Consider the following 16,606-nt stretch of genomic DNA (forward strand, 5'->3'; position numbering starts at 1 on the left):
GGCTACTCTGGAGCCCCCATTAAATAGGGGTAAAATGAAAACATCCCTATCAATGAAGCATTAGTGTAGGGTTTCCAAAGCATCCGCAGAGAAGAGAAAAAGCCCACCCCCCCAAACTATCACTTTCCATAGGGTACAATGATGAACCGTGGGCACATTCTGTGGAAAGAACTTTCTCATGCTTCCCGTACCTTGTATCTATCCATAGGGTCTTCTTGCTGCAGCTGACTCTCTCGCATGGTTTGATACTCTTTCTCATATTTCTTCAACTTCTTAGTAGGTACCTTAAAAGTGAAGGGAAAGCAATTTTAAGGAGAAAATCTAGGAAAGATTTGATTGACATATTCCCCAATAGATAAAAAAACTTAAGAGAACCTTTAGGCACTTCCCACAAAAGCTTGTTTAGTATAGAATCTGGGACTGAAAAACTTTCAAAATTTTTGTGTAACAATACATTTAATAGTGTTTATACTTCTGTTTATAACGATTTCACAATCATGTATACTTAACACTACCACTATAATATCTAGGGGTTTAAGTGAGGAATAGAAAGAATGAAATTTATGTTTTAAGTTCTAATGTTATTTTTTTTGGGGGGGCTGAGGCAATTGGGGTTAAGTGACTTGCCCAGGGTCACACAGGCAGGATGTGTTAAGTGTCTAAGACCAGATTTGAACTCAGGTCTTCCTGACTTCAGGGTGGTGCTCTATCCACTACGCCACCTAGCTGCCCCTAAATTTCTTTTTAAACTAAAGCATTTAAAATGAAGAATTACTTTAACTAAATAATATTAGGATTATACTTGGCTTTCCCACCAAACCTCTTCATATTTACCCTCAAACAGACTATATAGGAGAAACAATGAGGAGGATTAGATTTGTGGGGAAGGGAAGGAAAGGGAATAAGCACTGATATAACCCCTATTATGTGCCTGGCACTGTGCTAAGCAGTTTTACAAATATCATCTCATTCGATCTTTATAACAACCCTGAGAAGTAGAAACTATTATTATCCCCATTTTACAGTTAAGGAAACTGAGGCAAATTGAAATTATGTCACTTATACAAGGTAACGCCACCAGTAAGAGTTTGAGGAAGTATTGGAGTTCAGGTGTTCCCAACTCCAAGCCGGTGTTCCCAACTCCAAGCCAGTTCTCCAAACTCCTGGCTCTTTCCACTATATCACATCATTGAGTAAAATGAAGGGACTAAAGTCTATCAGTCAATAAAGGTTTATTAAGTATCTACTATGTGCCATACTGTGCTTTTCAAATGTAAAGCCATATGATCCTCATGACAACCCTGGGAAGTAGGTGTTATCACACGCGCACACAACACTCCCTCATTTTACAGTTGAGAACACTGAGGCAAACAGAAGTAAACTGACTTGCCCAGGATTTTACACCTAGTAAGGCTGAACTCAGGTTTTGGTTCCAAGCCCAGTATTCTATCCACTGGGTTACCAGCAGCACTAGGATAGAAAGGGCCCTTCATGAAACTCCTCCCAATGGAAGTTGGCTCTTTCTCTGCAACTTTGTCTCAAAAAGTTGCCTAGAACATTTGCCCAGGACTAGCTGGTCTGTGCCAGAGGGAGGATTAAGACCAGATCCTCTTCCTTCTGTCAAGTCTCTGCTTATTATGTCACTCTGTCTCCCATACACCAGAAAACAAATCCAGAAGTTTGCCAAAGAATAAGAAATGCCAGAAATTGAAGCCGTATTGAATAAAGGCTCTTTTGGTTCAGGGAGAACTTTGCCTAATCTATGCGCTGTTTTGTGTTTTCCTCTTTTCTGAAAAACTCTTCAAAAATGTTCTCCAAACTCCCCAATATTCTTTCTCACAACACTCTTATAGAAATTAGAAAAAGCTGTTCTAATATGAAGTTCAAATAGAAAAAAAAGTTTCTATTGTATTTTATTCTATTCCCTATGAAATATCCCTGTTATCACAACTTTTTCTAGTAGAGGTTAATTATTCATCCTCTTTTTAAGTTTTCAAGTTAAAGACAAGAAGAGGGCGCTGTAGGGATTATTGGTGAGTCCATCTGCTGAATTCATGATGTTTTTCTTGTGGATAAATAACATTTCATAAACTTCTCAGTGCTTCTGTACATTCCTAACATACAATGCCAAAAAGGCATAGTTGCTGATCAATACATACTTCCCTGGATATCTACTGTAATAATCTGTTACTGTTTTTAAAACTGTATTTAGTCAAATTATCTTGTTAGTGTCAGAGAAAGGCAAGAAGCCAGAATGAATAGAAAAGTGAGTTTACTGCTTGCTAGGGTTTAGGCCCATTGTCAATTAAATCAGAAGCTTTTGGTTTGTTTCTGAACTCCATGGAAACTGGGTATAGAATCTGTTAGATGAAAATGAGGGTGTCATTTGTTGTTTCTCATCTTCCTTCCTCTTTTCAAATTCTGTCCTTTCCACCAAGGGATATCCTTTTTGAATATTGGGAGACCTGAAATGCTTGCTTCTGACCAAATTTCACAAGCTTATTTGATTAAATGTGACAGCTTGCAACAATTCAATTCAATCGAATTTCTTGTAGGTGCAAGAAACTGTGGGACTGTGTTAGGGTTGAAGATAAAAAGATAGGAAATGGCATGAATCCTGTCCTTAAAATTAACAATCCAATGGGGGATTTTTTTTGGGGGGAGGGGGCAATTAGAGTTAAGGGAAGGAATAGGAAAAAGGAAGGGGGGAGAGGGAGGAAAGGAGAAGGGGGAGGTGGCGGGGGAAAAGAGGGAAGGAAGGAGGGAGGGAGGGAGGGAGGGAGGGGGAGAGAGAGAGAGAGAGAGAGAGAGAGAGAGAGAGAGAGAGAGAGAGAGAGCGAGCGAGCGTTGGATGGATAGAATTAAAATTATGGGGAAAGAGACAAGCTTCTCAAGAAACATGGATGATGGAATGACTTTCAGCTTGGGGGATGATCAGGAAAAACTAAGCCAAGTCTTGAAAAATGAACAAGATTTCAACAGATAGAGATGAATAGACAACAGATCTCAAGCATAAGGGAAACTTATAGGAATTCAGACAGAGAATGCAGGAGATTGGGGGATACTTCTAGTACAGACAGAACAAAAAAGCATGAAGTGGAGGAATAGAAAGGTAGACTTTATAGAATCATATAAATGCAAAGTCAAAGAAATTTTTATTTTATGTGATAAGAATAGCCATTGGATATTTTTGATAATTTGATAGTCACAGAATTTTCATTTTATGCTATAATTACTGAATATTTTTGAACAAGGTAGTGACATGGTCAGCAAACCTGTAGCATTAATTCTACCTTATAGTAATTCTACTGTAACAATTACCTCCAAACTTGGGGATTACCTGAACTATTTCCTCAACTTCCCTTTATAACATCTTCTACTTTTCAGCTGTTTTCTGGCCTCAAGTTTTTTCTATATTTTGCCAACAATTGTCCACATTTCTTTTAGTCAAAAGAAAAAAATCATATAGAGTATAAATGGTTGGCAAATATATTTTCAAAGGAGTTGCTAAATTTCATAGCCATTGATGAAGGTTTCTAATTGGTCATGAGACACTACCTCTTTATTCTCTGTTTTATGAGACCATTAACAGCCTATCTGTGACCAGCTGCAGTGAAACAGAGAATAAACCACTACCTGCTAATTGTAGAGCTTATGGGGCGGAGAGGAAGGGAAGGAGAGAAAGAGAGAGAGAGAGAGAGAGAGAGAGAGAGAGAGAGAGAGAGAGAGAGAGAGAGAGAGAGAGAGAGAGAGCATGAGAACATTAGATACAATATCATAAGCTCTTAAAAAAAAAAAAAACTATTTTCTGCAACTAATTTAGAACCAGCAATCTCACTTCCCTACAGGGATCCTTCTTGTATATGTATTAAGATATCCCAAGGCCAATAAAATGATATGTTCAAATCAATGGAAAAACATCTGGACTAAAAAAAAAAAAAACAAAAAAACCACCAAGCTGGATTAAAGTACAGTCTCCTGAATATCACTGGGACTAAAGAGCAAATGTCTGAAGATGCTAAGCAAGATGATCTTTTAGACGAGCTGCCCAAATAGACAGTAAGCTCTTCTACCTACCACAGGAAGTTTAGTTCACAGAAAGACTTTTTCTAAAATCAACTGCCATTATCACAATTTCTGTGATTCAAGTTCATATAAAAAGTTGACTAATTTTACTCTTTATGCTAAGAGTTGAATTTCAAAATGAAAATTTAATGAAATCTGCTGAATACCCTCAAAAGGTAATCCTTTCCCATCTGGCCAGGAGTCTAGGCTGCTTGGCTCGATCTCGCTCAGGGAAACATAGCAGATTCCCAGAACAATATGTTGCTAGGATACCATCCAAGCTTATTTATCTTGTGCTTGTGGTGTGATGTTGAGTATCCACCTGTGATTGGCATAAAATGAAGGGGAGAAAAAAAGATGGGAAGGAAAGAAAGGAGTAATGGTTTAGGACTACTGTTATTTATGAAGTAATAGAAAACACAAAGATGTTGTCATTTAAAAAACTTCATTTCAGGGCAAGACTGGTTATTTTAGACAATAGAACAAGGGATAAAAATTTTCCTATCAACAAAAGATCTAAAGATTTAGGTGGGGATGGGAAAAAAGATCATATCCAATTGTGACGAAACAGTAAGAAAACTCTTTAATTATGCACTTCTAATGAAAAGAACAGCACGTCTCTCCCTGCAACTATGGGGCATGTCATAAAACAACCTATTATTCTCAATGTGGAGCATAGATATCCCTCTCTTTAACAAAAATTATTTTAATGTAATTCAAAACTTAAGGAATTCATTAACCTAATCACCAGTTTACTTGAAGGAATAGCAGTCTACAGACATTAATCATTTTAGGGTCCTACCCACTTCATTAATACCTATCTTACCTATTATTATTCTCAAGTGGAGGACATGACTCTCTATTGCATCCATTACAGATAACCTCTAGAAACTGTATAATGCCCATCATATAAAAATGATACTTTATGACAATAACAGCTGACACTTGGTGCTTTGTAAAACACTTTGCATATCTGATCTTTCTGAACAGTAAGTAGTCTTCTCATTTTACAGATGAGAAATTGAGGCCAGTAGAGTTGGTCACAGTAAGTGTCTCAAAATTCAAATCCAGATCTTATCTAATCACAAGAACAGGACTACTTCCAAAATGCATATTGCTTTTCATAATAATAAGTACTGAGCATTGCATAAAAATCACAAGAACATGAAATAAATTAGGAGATAGCCCAGCAATAGGAACAATATACATAAGAACCACCCCAGATTGGGAATGCTTTCAGTAGTTTATCATCATGATCTATTGTACAATTCCTTGTGTTCTGCTAGTGGTAGACCAATAAACATACTTGCATCTTGGCAAATTAAACCAGTCAAACTAGTCTACTGAAGTTTTCCAGGTGACAACTCAGAAAGACCTCAGATTGAAATGTGTTTGTAATAAACATAAGGAAAGAGGTTGAAACATAGTAGGCGCTTAATAAATGCTTACTGATTGATAAACCAAAGTTTGAATATATATTACCACTATTATGGATTCTGTAGAAAATTTAAGTTAAAAACAATTCCTTACTCTCTTGAACAGATATAAGGTTCCTAAGCTGTCATATACTTTAAAGTGGCATGGCAGGTGAAGAAGTAGAGTCAGGAAGGCTTAACAATTCATTTCTGGTTCAATTTATCAGAAAATTTGTTAACTATCTGTTAGACACCATGTACTGCTCTAAGTGCTGAGGATACAAGACAAAAATGAAAACATTTTTCTGAAAGACGCTGATACATAAAGTAAATAAGTGTGAGCAAGTACACATGTTGATCTTATTAGAGACAGTAAGTGAGATGGGCCTTGACTCTCAAAGGCAGGTGACTTGATTCTTCAAAGAAAGGAAGGTGAAAATTCCAGGCAGAGGTATTTAGGTAATATAACCTGGAGGGAATAACAATAAGTCAATTTATCTGGAATGGAGACTGTATAATGGTCACTTCTGGGAGACAAAGCAGGAACTAGCTTCTGAATGTCTTAAAAAGGCTTGAAAGTCTAAGGACATGGTTAAAGATTACTATTATTCATTCTTACACTCATTCATTTATTAAACATCATGTGCCAAACACTACACCAAACAAACCTTTCCTCTTCCTTAAATTGCTATTATTGTCAAGAGCACTATCATCCTCCCAGTCACCTAGGCTTATAACCCAAGAATCACTTCTGATTCTTTACTCTTTCTCCCTCCTCAGAGCCAACATAGGGCATTCAAGGTTTGTCAATTTACCTCTAACATTTCTTCTTGTTCTCTCTTCTGATACTGCCATCACTTTGGGGCACTTTATCATCTCACCTCACCCCTGGACCACTTCAATCATGTTCTGCTTGATCTCTGTACTTCATCTTTCTCTCTACTCTAGTTCACCTTCTATTCAGCTTTTAAAAGGATCTTCCTCTAGTGAAAGTCTGCCCATACCACCCTATCGCCTCCCTACTCACTAAATGCCAGTCTTTTCCTATCACTCCAATATCAAACAGAATTTTGTTTGGCATTCAAAGCCCTTCATAATCTGGCCCACTTCCACCTTACCAGTTGCTGCTGCTGTTTTAAAGCTTAATTCTTTTCCCATGTACTCTTCAATCTATTAACACTGGTCTCCTTGAACATAACATTCTGTGTACATTCCCATCATCATTTCTACGTCCTAGTTTTCTTCAAGAAGCATTCTTCCCAGTTCTCCCTTCCCTCTGCTGACTTCTCCCATTTATCCTCTTTATAGCTTTTTTTATATTTAATTTTTTGCATGCTGTCTCTCCTTTAGTCTGTGAGCTCCTGGAGAGCAAGGAGTGTTTTTGCTTTTCTTTATATTGCTAGTGCTTAATACCATGCCCATCTAAATGCTTAATAGAGGCTTGCTTGCTTGCTGTTGACTTAACACAGGAAGACTGTGTTCTATAAGAGTACACATTCTTTATCTCAAAGTCCCAGTCACTATTATACTACACACTTCCCTCTGTACATCTGACTTGTCCTTTTACCAGATGACTATTTTAAGAAATAAGTCCCTTTCTATCCACTTCACTACTGTTAATATTTGTTTACATTCTTTAATCAGGAGGCTTTATGTACCCACTTTTTAAAAATCTTAAAAGCATTTAGGAGATAATTGATTTGTAATTAAACTTCATATATTAGACAACAATTAGTCTATAAAACCTAATAGAATCTTAATCACTAATGGTGGCAGAATACCACTTAAAAGATTTTTTAAAATTTGGAGGGAAAATAATATATAAATATGTGAAATACATCTATATATTATTTTTCTATCTTTAAATTTATGTGTGCATGTGTACACACACACACACACACACACACACACACACACACACACACGGGTTCCCCTCCCAGCTTCAGTTAGATATAGTCTCAGAAGGCTCAGCATGTAATCACAATATTAATGAGGAAATAAACCAATTGTGATGCAACTACATCTTGGATCCCTTTATGAGATACAAATATTTCTCTAGGTGAAGGAAACAACATGATTGTCTGAGAAAACAAACTAGCCATATTCCTGAGGGTTTTAAATAGGTAAAATCTTTAGGTACTTGCTTCAGTCAAGGCTCAGAACAGTTTAAATTCAAAAGTGGGAAAGAGTGCAAATGGGAGCAACTTTTAGAAAAGAACCCTTCAGAGCAAGGGAAGTGAATTTCTCTTTCATCCCCCTACCCCCACAATCAGCCAGGTAAATTTGAAGAGGAGTTCTTAGACCAGCATGAGATAACTTTCAGTGGGGAGCAGAGAAAAACAAGACAGGAACACAAGGATATGGAGAGACAGTAATATGATGGAAGAAACAGCTTCAAGGAGTATGATCCCTGCCAAATGAGCATTGGAGAAATAAGATAACTGGAACCCAGGATGAGGATTCTATAGATAGGTCTGCAAAGCACTGTAATACTAGAAGTTGTGAGTTGCCTTCACTATATATGTATCACATATGTGCCTCATAACTGCTGCGCTCTTATTTAAGCCTATTCTTTCCATGGGATGTTCTGTATATTTATTGAAGAATGTGTTTGAAGTTTATCAGATTATTTTGTAGTTACTAAAAAAAAACACTAACATCTTCGTAAATGCTTTTATTAAGAGCTAATTATATCTATTGGTTGATTATCAATGACAAGTGCACCAATTGGGGCTCATGAGTTAAGAGTGGTAGGAGTTTTTTTTTTTTTTTTTACTTTATTTTATAATAACTTTATATTGACAGAATCCATGCCAGGGTAATTTTTTTTACAACATTATCCCTTGCACTTGCTTCTGTTCTGATTTTTCCTCTCCCTCCCCCTCCCCCCACCATAGATAGCAAGCAGTCCTATATATGTTAGATATGTTGCAGTATATCCTAGATACAATATATGTCTGCAGAACCGAACAGTTCTCTTGTTGCACAGGGAGAACTGGATTCAGAAGGTAAAAATAACCCGGGAAGAAAAACAAAAATGCAAATAGTTCACATTCATTTCCCAGTGTTCTTCTTTGGGCGTAGCTGCTTCTGTCCATCATTTATCAATTGAAACTGAGTTAAGTCTCTTTGTCAAAGAAATCCTCTTCCATCAGAATACATCCTCATACAGTATCGTTGTTGAGGTATATAATGTTCTCCTGGTTCTGCTCATTTCACTTAGCATCAGTTCACTTAAGTCTCTCCAAGCCTCTCTGTATTCATCCTGCTGGTCATTTCTTACAGAGGAGATACAAGGTTTAGATAAGACAGGATCTCTACTTTCGAAGATCAAACAACCCATTGGGGAGGGGAATTAAAGCACAGAAATAACTAAATTACATATTATTATATGATAAATGTGTTGTCAGTTTTTCAGTTATGTTTGACTTTTTCTTCATGACCTCACAACTGAGGTTTTCTTGGTAAAGACAGTAATAGGGTCATTTCCTTTTCCAGCTCATTTTACAGTTGAAGAAACTGAGGCAAACAAAATTAAGTAACTTGCCTAGGGTCAGTCACACAGCTATTAAGTGTCTGAAGCCAGACTGAAGTCAGGTCTCCCTGACTCCATGCCCAGGGCTTTAACTACCACACTACCTAGCAGCTCTAATACATTAGAAAAGTGCAAATTACAAATGAGGTGTGAAGGAAGCATTATCAGCTGAGGAGGTGATAACTGAGGTTGACTTTAAAGAAAGGTTAGCTTTTAGGAAACCAAGAAGAGGAAGGATATTCGAGGTATAGGCAGCTATGTATGTATTCATGGGTATTCAGGGTATGTAATCAGTTCAGATAAATAGAAAATTATATTTATAGATAAGGCTGGAAAGGCAGCATGACACCAGATTGTTGAAGGCCTTGAATAGCAGGAAGAGATGTTTGAATGTTCCTTAGGAGGCAATGGGAAATAACTGAAGATTTTAGGACACTCTCTCAATGAGGTATTTTCTCAATTATTCTTCTCCAGGGTCATTTAAAAAGTAAGATTTGAAATCATGACAGATTTAAATTGATTTGGCCCTTGGTGCATCTTTTGTATCTGAATATGCTTGTAAAGATTTTATACATTAATAAAATGCTAATATACATTAACTACTTAAATTCGTATTAAGTTGAAAATTTGTGGATCTGTATTCTTCATTTGATTTCTCTAGCTTTTCAAACTATTTAAACCTAATGACTTATAGACTTGTCACAGATTTTAGAACTTATTCATAAATAATAGTATTGTCTTAGCTACTTTTCAATCTTCATAGTTTACCCCAGAATGTAGCAGGCTCATAAAACTGTGTTCTGAAGCTTTTGCAATATTGATTTCTACTTTCTTTAACAAGATCTGATATAAGTTATCTGGTCCTAGGGTAGGGCCAACATTAGAAGTTTCTTGTAGTTTACAAAACCTGCTTATCTTTCCATCTCCTAATACACTAAATTTTGTCTTGAACTTTCACCTAGACAATACTTTTCCTATCTGGTATGATCCTGACCCTACTCTCATATATAAATGAATAGGTACAAAATAACACCAAAATGTTATCATATATGAATATATTTATCTTTATCCACATATAAACATATGTGTATCTGTCTATATAGCTTCTGCTAAAGAAAAATGGGGCAGCTAGGTGGCACAGTGATTAGAGCACCAGCCCTGAAGTCAGGAGGACCTGAGTTCTAATCAGATCTCAGACACTTAACATGTCCTAGCTCTGTGACTTTGGGCAAGTCACTTAACCCCAATGGCCTCAGCAAAAAAAAAAAAAAAAAAAAGAAAAAAAAAAAAAGAAAGAAAAGAAAGAAAAGAAAAAGAAAAAACCAAAATTTTCATTGGGTTTGCAATTATAACATACAGAGAAATGTGACAAAAGTATTGTTTCATTAATTGGAGAGGATATTAAGAGTTATGATTCTCAGAATTTTAGGATTTTACAGCTTGGCAGTAATGGAACACTTTGCAGGTGTATTACTTTTAATTCACATAACACGTAGTCTATTTCATGAATGTGTTCTTGGTGAGAATGAGGTTGAAATGTAAGTATACCAAATGTTTCTTTTAAATATGTACACATTGAATCTAAAGGATAAGGCCATGGCAAGTCATGAAGAGATAGATAGCAGGGCACTTTCCTAAAAAGGGAACTATGTGAATGTTCTGATCTTGGAAAGAGAAATGTCATTATCAACCTGGAAGGTTCTATTCACAAGTAGCTGGTTAGAGAATTTTATATCTATTTTATTTGATGGTTTGATTAGGGTTTTAAATGAATAAATAATAGGATTTAGAAAATATATGAACTGTTAGAGCTACAGTCCAATAGAAGTACACTTTTTCTACTTCAGACTTTAAAATTCCAGTTAAAAAGCTTTCATTTTCAGATATAAATGGAGTCCCTCCTTCTATACTTTAAAAATATAGGCAGGACCAGCCTTTTAAATACTACTGTAATGCAAAATCCTTTAAGGAAGAAATCCTTTCCTTTTTTGTCTGGGTAGCATTAGGGTCTGGCATAGTTATCTTGCATATAGCAGACATTTAAGATATCTTTGCAGAATTATATTGCATAGAAACAGCCTTGGGACTCAGTTTAGTAAAACCACCACAGTTGTCATGGAGATACCTGTATTGCTGTTTGATTAATAAGGACTCTACCAGTAAATTTTGAAGCTTGAATCATCTATGCAAATTTTAAAAAAATGAACTAATAAATGTAATTTGACTTTTCATCAGCAAATACTTAAATGCAATTCCTGATTATTACGTAAGACTGGAAACATTACTAGAATAACCAGTTTAGTTAGAATAGGCAGAGGAAAAAAAATAGCATAATCTGGTTGGTTACACAAACTTCCTGTTGCAACCAGGGATCAAACAGGAAATCACAGAATAGAGAGTGCGTCACAATATTCTGCAGGATGAACCTGCGAAACAAATGATAAAAATTTCATTTGAATTTGGGCTGTAGTTTTATGGGCATGGCTCTACAAAATTTCTCTCTCCTAAGTGAACAAATTTGGAAGGTTTTTTCTCAAATAGCAGATTATAGTATAAATATGAATAAAATAGCTAGATATTTGAATTCCAATTCACTGACTGAGATCTGACTTTGGAGAATCAGTCAGCATCAATTAATGACAAGTTATAAATACCAACATATATAAATCCAAAATGATTGCTCTAATGATATTGCTAGAAAAGAACCATTCCTTGTTGATGCAAAAGCAAAGGTCTGTAAAGATTACAATTACCCATCCATTGTGGGGATTAATAGCTTGATTTCTGAAGGGGGACTTATGGGAATCCTACTATTAATAGTGATAATCACACATTAATATAATATGCCAAAAGGAAAAATATGACCAAATAATTCCCTTTCCCCAAAATCCATACAACTCAAAACAAACAAAATGTAGCAGATACCCAGAAGGAATCTATCCTGGTGAAATATTTCAAGAGTAAAAAATAAATAACAAAAATGGTCTAATGGTTTAGTCAATGTGTCAAGAAAGCTAAATTCTGCCCATTTAATCACTGATGGACTATGAGATCTTAGAAGGTCACATAATCTCCATACTTGTTTCTCCAATTTATGAAATGGAGACACTGCACTGAAAATGAGAAATAAGATTGGCACACTGGTAAGTGAATTAACCTCCTCAGGCCATGGGAATATAACATGAGAGCCAACAGATTCAAGTGGGAAAAGTGTTTAGATGTAGAGTCAAAAAGATTTGGATTCAAATCACAACTCTTGGCTATGGTGACCCCAAGGGATGTTATATCATCCTTTATGAGTTCCAGAGTTTTCTAATCTGCAAAAATGAGGGGAATGAGAATAATAATACTTATATGACAAACTTCATAGCTTCTGGGAAACCATTTTGTAAATCTTCAAGTGCTACAGAAAAGCAAGTTATTTTTAGTTTGATTTTATTATTAATAAATCACTGTTTCATTGATTAGATTTGCTCAACTAAGCCCAGTGTGAGAAAAATAAACTGTAGGGCAATTTAGAAAGTGCTAAGTTAAGTGGCTTAAAAAGGACAGATGCAATCTTTATAGAGTCACTGGTCCCAGACAAAGAGGAGTTTATTCCCCTCTTAGGTCCAATGTTACTTGCCAGCTAGTAAGTTTTTATTAAGCGTTCACAGGATGTGGTGTGATATTCTATTGAGGATAAAAGGATTAGAAATACCTTGGAACAAACACAACACAAATTATTCATTATATTGGAAAAATCATCTAAATAACTTGGATTGATTTGGGCCAATTGAGAGCTAACAAAGTTTTCTACTTTTAAAAAAAAATTAGGGATAAAGTACCCTGACCCAAAATCATCCCCATTTTATCAACTTTTGTATGGAACAAAGGATCTAGCTTCAGGGATATTATCTGAAGGAAAATAGGAAGGAAATGTTTCCTCCATCAAAAGCCCATGTTCCTTGGTGCCAGTCTTTTTGCATGTTTCTTTCTGGATTTACAAGTGATATCCTTTCCTCCATTCCTTTTCACATTGAAACTCATTTTCTTGAGTTTAAATCCAGCCTCAGACACTTATTAGCTGTGTGACCCTGGGTAAGTCATTTAATCCTGTCTACTTCAGTTTTCCCTGTCTATAAAATGAGCTGAAAAGGGAAATGAAAAACTATCCCAGTGCCTTGGCCAAGAAAATCTCAAATGGGGTCATAAAGAGTTCAGAGATAACTGAAAAACAACCCAACAACAAATGCATACCCATTCTTACTATATTCATTAATCGTTAGTGTATGTTCAAGCATGGGGATACACAATGCTCATTCTCTTTTAAAAGTTGTAAAGCCACGTCTTAATAATTTATTAAGTTGCTGAGTGTTTCAATGCTCTTTAAAAAAAAAAAAAAAAGGTATAGTATGTCTAAAATTAAATCGAGTTTTTAAGTGATTTTTTGGCTAGAAGTTTATCAGTTAAAGATTATAACACAATGTTAACTAGAGAATAATAGCAATGATTAAAAAGTGCTAAAAATTAAGATCTAAGATGGTATACAATCCACTAGGATCCTGTTACATGTTATAACAGTATTGGTCGGAATCCAGATAGTACATTAACTAGATGTTTTCTCAAACTTAGGTCATGGAAACATGATACTCTTCTTTTTCAGAAAGTTAATTAAGCTTATTTAAGACTCAACTTTAATAGAGTTGCAGGTAAAAAAAAAAAAAAAAAAAAAAAGTAACCTAAGATTTCCTTGTTCTTTCTAATCATCCAAGCAGATAAGATTACTGTCCTGTCCTTTTCACCATAGTAAGATTGCTAAGAAGCCTTAGTAAGTACTTTAAGATTCTGGTCACAATGGATTTGATAGAAAATGAGATACATAAGTATTCCCCTTCCCTTAAAAAGCTATAGCATACGGTTACACTATAAGAAATGTAATTCAAAAGACTAATATGCAAAACCGATGGTGGTCAAATCTGGAAAAAATTATCTCTTGGGAAGGTGAATTAAACAATAACTATCTGAGAGGGGAAAACAAAAAAAATTGGGGAGCAAAGAGAAAGAAGCAATATTTTATATTATTTCAATTATCTAGATTTTATTTTTACGAGTGAGGAGAAACTCAATGAAAGTGACTTGGCTAGTAGAAGCTCAAGGATGATTCTAAAACCATCCATATAAGATTCAAGTTTTCAACCCAAAGGCAAAATTTAGAAAGAAAGACCTGAAAAATCATCACTAAGAAGAAATTTTACTATGTATAGGGAAAAAATGTTACTATTTTACAAAAAAAAAAAAAAAGGATTAGGAAAGTATAGAACAAAAAGGAAGTGAAAGATTTCTACTGTCCCTATGCCTTCAGTTCATAATTTTTCAGTATGCCTAAATTATCAGATTTAGGTATTTTCCTTTTTTTCTTTTCTTAATCTTATATTCCTTCAATTATCTTTATCTATTCATTTTGGTTTTCCTCCTTTCCTCCTAGACTGGCTCACTATATTTACTTAGAATTTTATTTAGAATTTTTTTTTAAAAAGGCAAACACTTCATGGACGAGCTGGCACAGGAATGGTTTTGTAAGTGAAAGGAATTTCGTGCAAATTTTTCCATTTTCTGTATCTAAAGCAAAAATTGACAGAGAAGACATTGAGAAATAAATTTAAATATGAACTTCTGATTCTAGTATCATAGAATGGCATTAACATTATACTCTAGCCTTTGTTTCATTCTGAACTAAAAGTAAAATTCAGCTTTTTATGCATTTTAGCAATTATCACCGACTCAAGTAGAAACTTTACGCAGTTACAAGGACACTTTCCACATATAACTTTCTAGCACTTCACTAGAGTTAAGATCTCTACTTACTTTTTAAGAACTAGAAATTCCATTTAATATATCCTTGACATCTTTCATTTCTTTGACAAGAGGTGATTCAATCTTTGCCAAAAACTTCCAGGGACATCTCAAGGGCAAAGTAATCCATTTTCTACTCCCTTTTTGGACATTTTTAATTATTAAAAACTCTTCCTTAGACTCTCTACAATTTCTACCTACCAATCTCAATATTGCCTTTTTGGACTATTTATTCAATAATATTGCACCAGATTCAGGGAACCATAAATAAGACACTGAAAAAAAAATACAGTCTAAAAGATATTTTAAAATACCTTAAAGGGTTGATATTTATAAGGCAAAATCTACAAAAATGTCATAAGGAAGATTCCTGATAATGGCAATCTGGGAACATTTTGCTGAAGAAATGGCATCTGGGGTAGGTTACCCTTGAAGCATGGGTTAGAATGTAAACATGCCAAGACATGTAGGGAAGGCATTCAATAGCATCAAACATGGAGCATTTATTAAGCACTTATTGTGTACACTTATTGTGTGCCAGGCATAAAGGAAGAGCTGGAAAGGACAAGGTGTTTTGACGAGAAGAAATGAATATACTTTGGCTAATGTACAACAGGGGAGTAGAACTAAAGCAGAGAAGCCTATGAAAAATAAGCAGGATGATGCTTTAGTAAGTAAGATAAAATGACAACAATAGATGAATAGAGGAAGGATAAATTGGGGAGAGAACAATTATGAAGTCACTCCAGTCACTCAAGTATGAGGTAATAAGGACTTGGTTTTTCTTCATGGAAGTGGGAGTGGGAAGGAGGGGATAGAAAGAAATAAGAAGAGACATTGTAGAGATAGAATTGACAGATAAAAAGGTCATCTGATGTAGGGTGTAAGATACAGGTGGGAGTCATGGATAACTCTTCTTCAAGTATGGGAAACTAGGCCACTTATGTCTGATAGTGCTCTGGATTTGAAATCAAGGCCTGAATTCAAATTTAGTTTCAGGAATTTAGCCTGACTAGTTATATGAGTTAGGCAAGTCATAAACTCTCCCACGGTCTCAGTTTCTTCCTCTGCAAAATTAGGGGTACATCTGGATAGGGGGGCTGGAGTCAGGAAGATTCCTCTTGATGAGTGCAAGTATGGTCTCAGACCTTATTAGCTTTGTTATGCTGTTTGCCTCAGTTCCTCATCTGTTAAATGACTTGGAGAAGGAAATGTCAAACCACTCCAGTATCAAGAAAACCCCCAAATAGTAAAGTAAAACATGACTGAAATGACTAAACAACAAAAATTGGGATAATAAAAATATTTACCTTCTAGTGTTTTGAAAGCACTTTGCAAAGCTTAAAACACTATACAATTATTAGCTATAGTAATTATTATTCAGAGAATAGTAATAATTCAAAAGTAGCTTGCCTCTAAGCCAATCTTTTGAACTATCTCCTATTTTGATTCATTCACCAAGGATTTGTACTCAATTCCAAATGAACTCATTTTCTATCCCAACAAACTTCCTGACTTTTTTTTGTTATTGGAGCCAACTACAGAAGGGGTTACCAATGAAGGCTGTGGTAAGCTTTTTCTGGAGGCCCTTCAAATAGGATAAATTTTCACAGGTCTGGAATCATTCTGTTTCATTCCAATTTCAAGGCAAGAGGATAATTCAAATAATCTTTCCTGGTCCTTTTCCAGTCTTATTATTATAATTATGTAAGTAGTATGCCATTGAGCTCAAACTTAAATGGATGTATTTTTCAGC

At 35.3% G+C, this 16,606-nt stretch overlaps 1 protein-coding gene across 5 annotated transcripts in view; it reads right to left on the bottom strand.

Annotated features, from left to right (window-relative positions):
• RABGAP1L (RAB GTPase activating protein 1 like) overlaps positions 1-16,606 on the bottom strand; it is a 689,556-nt gene that overhangs the window by 39,329 nt on the left and 633,621 nt on the right. For all 5 annotated transcript variants that reach the window (XM_051998907.1, XM_051998909.1, XM_051998911.1 and 2 more), the window contains one exon: positions 192-284. In XM_051998907.1, the coding sequence (XP_051854867.1) occupies positions 192-284 (93 nt within the window). The remainder of the gene's footprint in view (positions 1-191; positions 285-16,606) is intronic.

This window comes from Antechinus flavipes, chromosome 4 (assembly GCF_016432865.1).
Source record: "Antechinus flavipes isolate AdamAnt ecotype Samford, QLD, Australia chromosome 4, AdamAnt_v2, whole genome shotgun sequence".
NCBI classification, from domain to species: domain Eukaryota; kingdom Metazoa; phylum Chordata; class Mammalia; order Dasyuromorphia; family Dasyuridae; genus Antechinus; species Antechinus flavipes.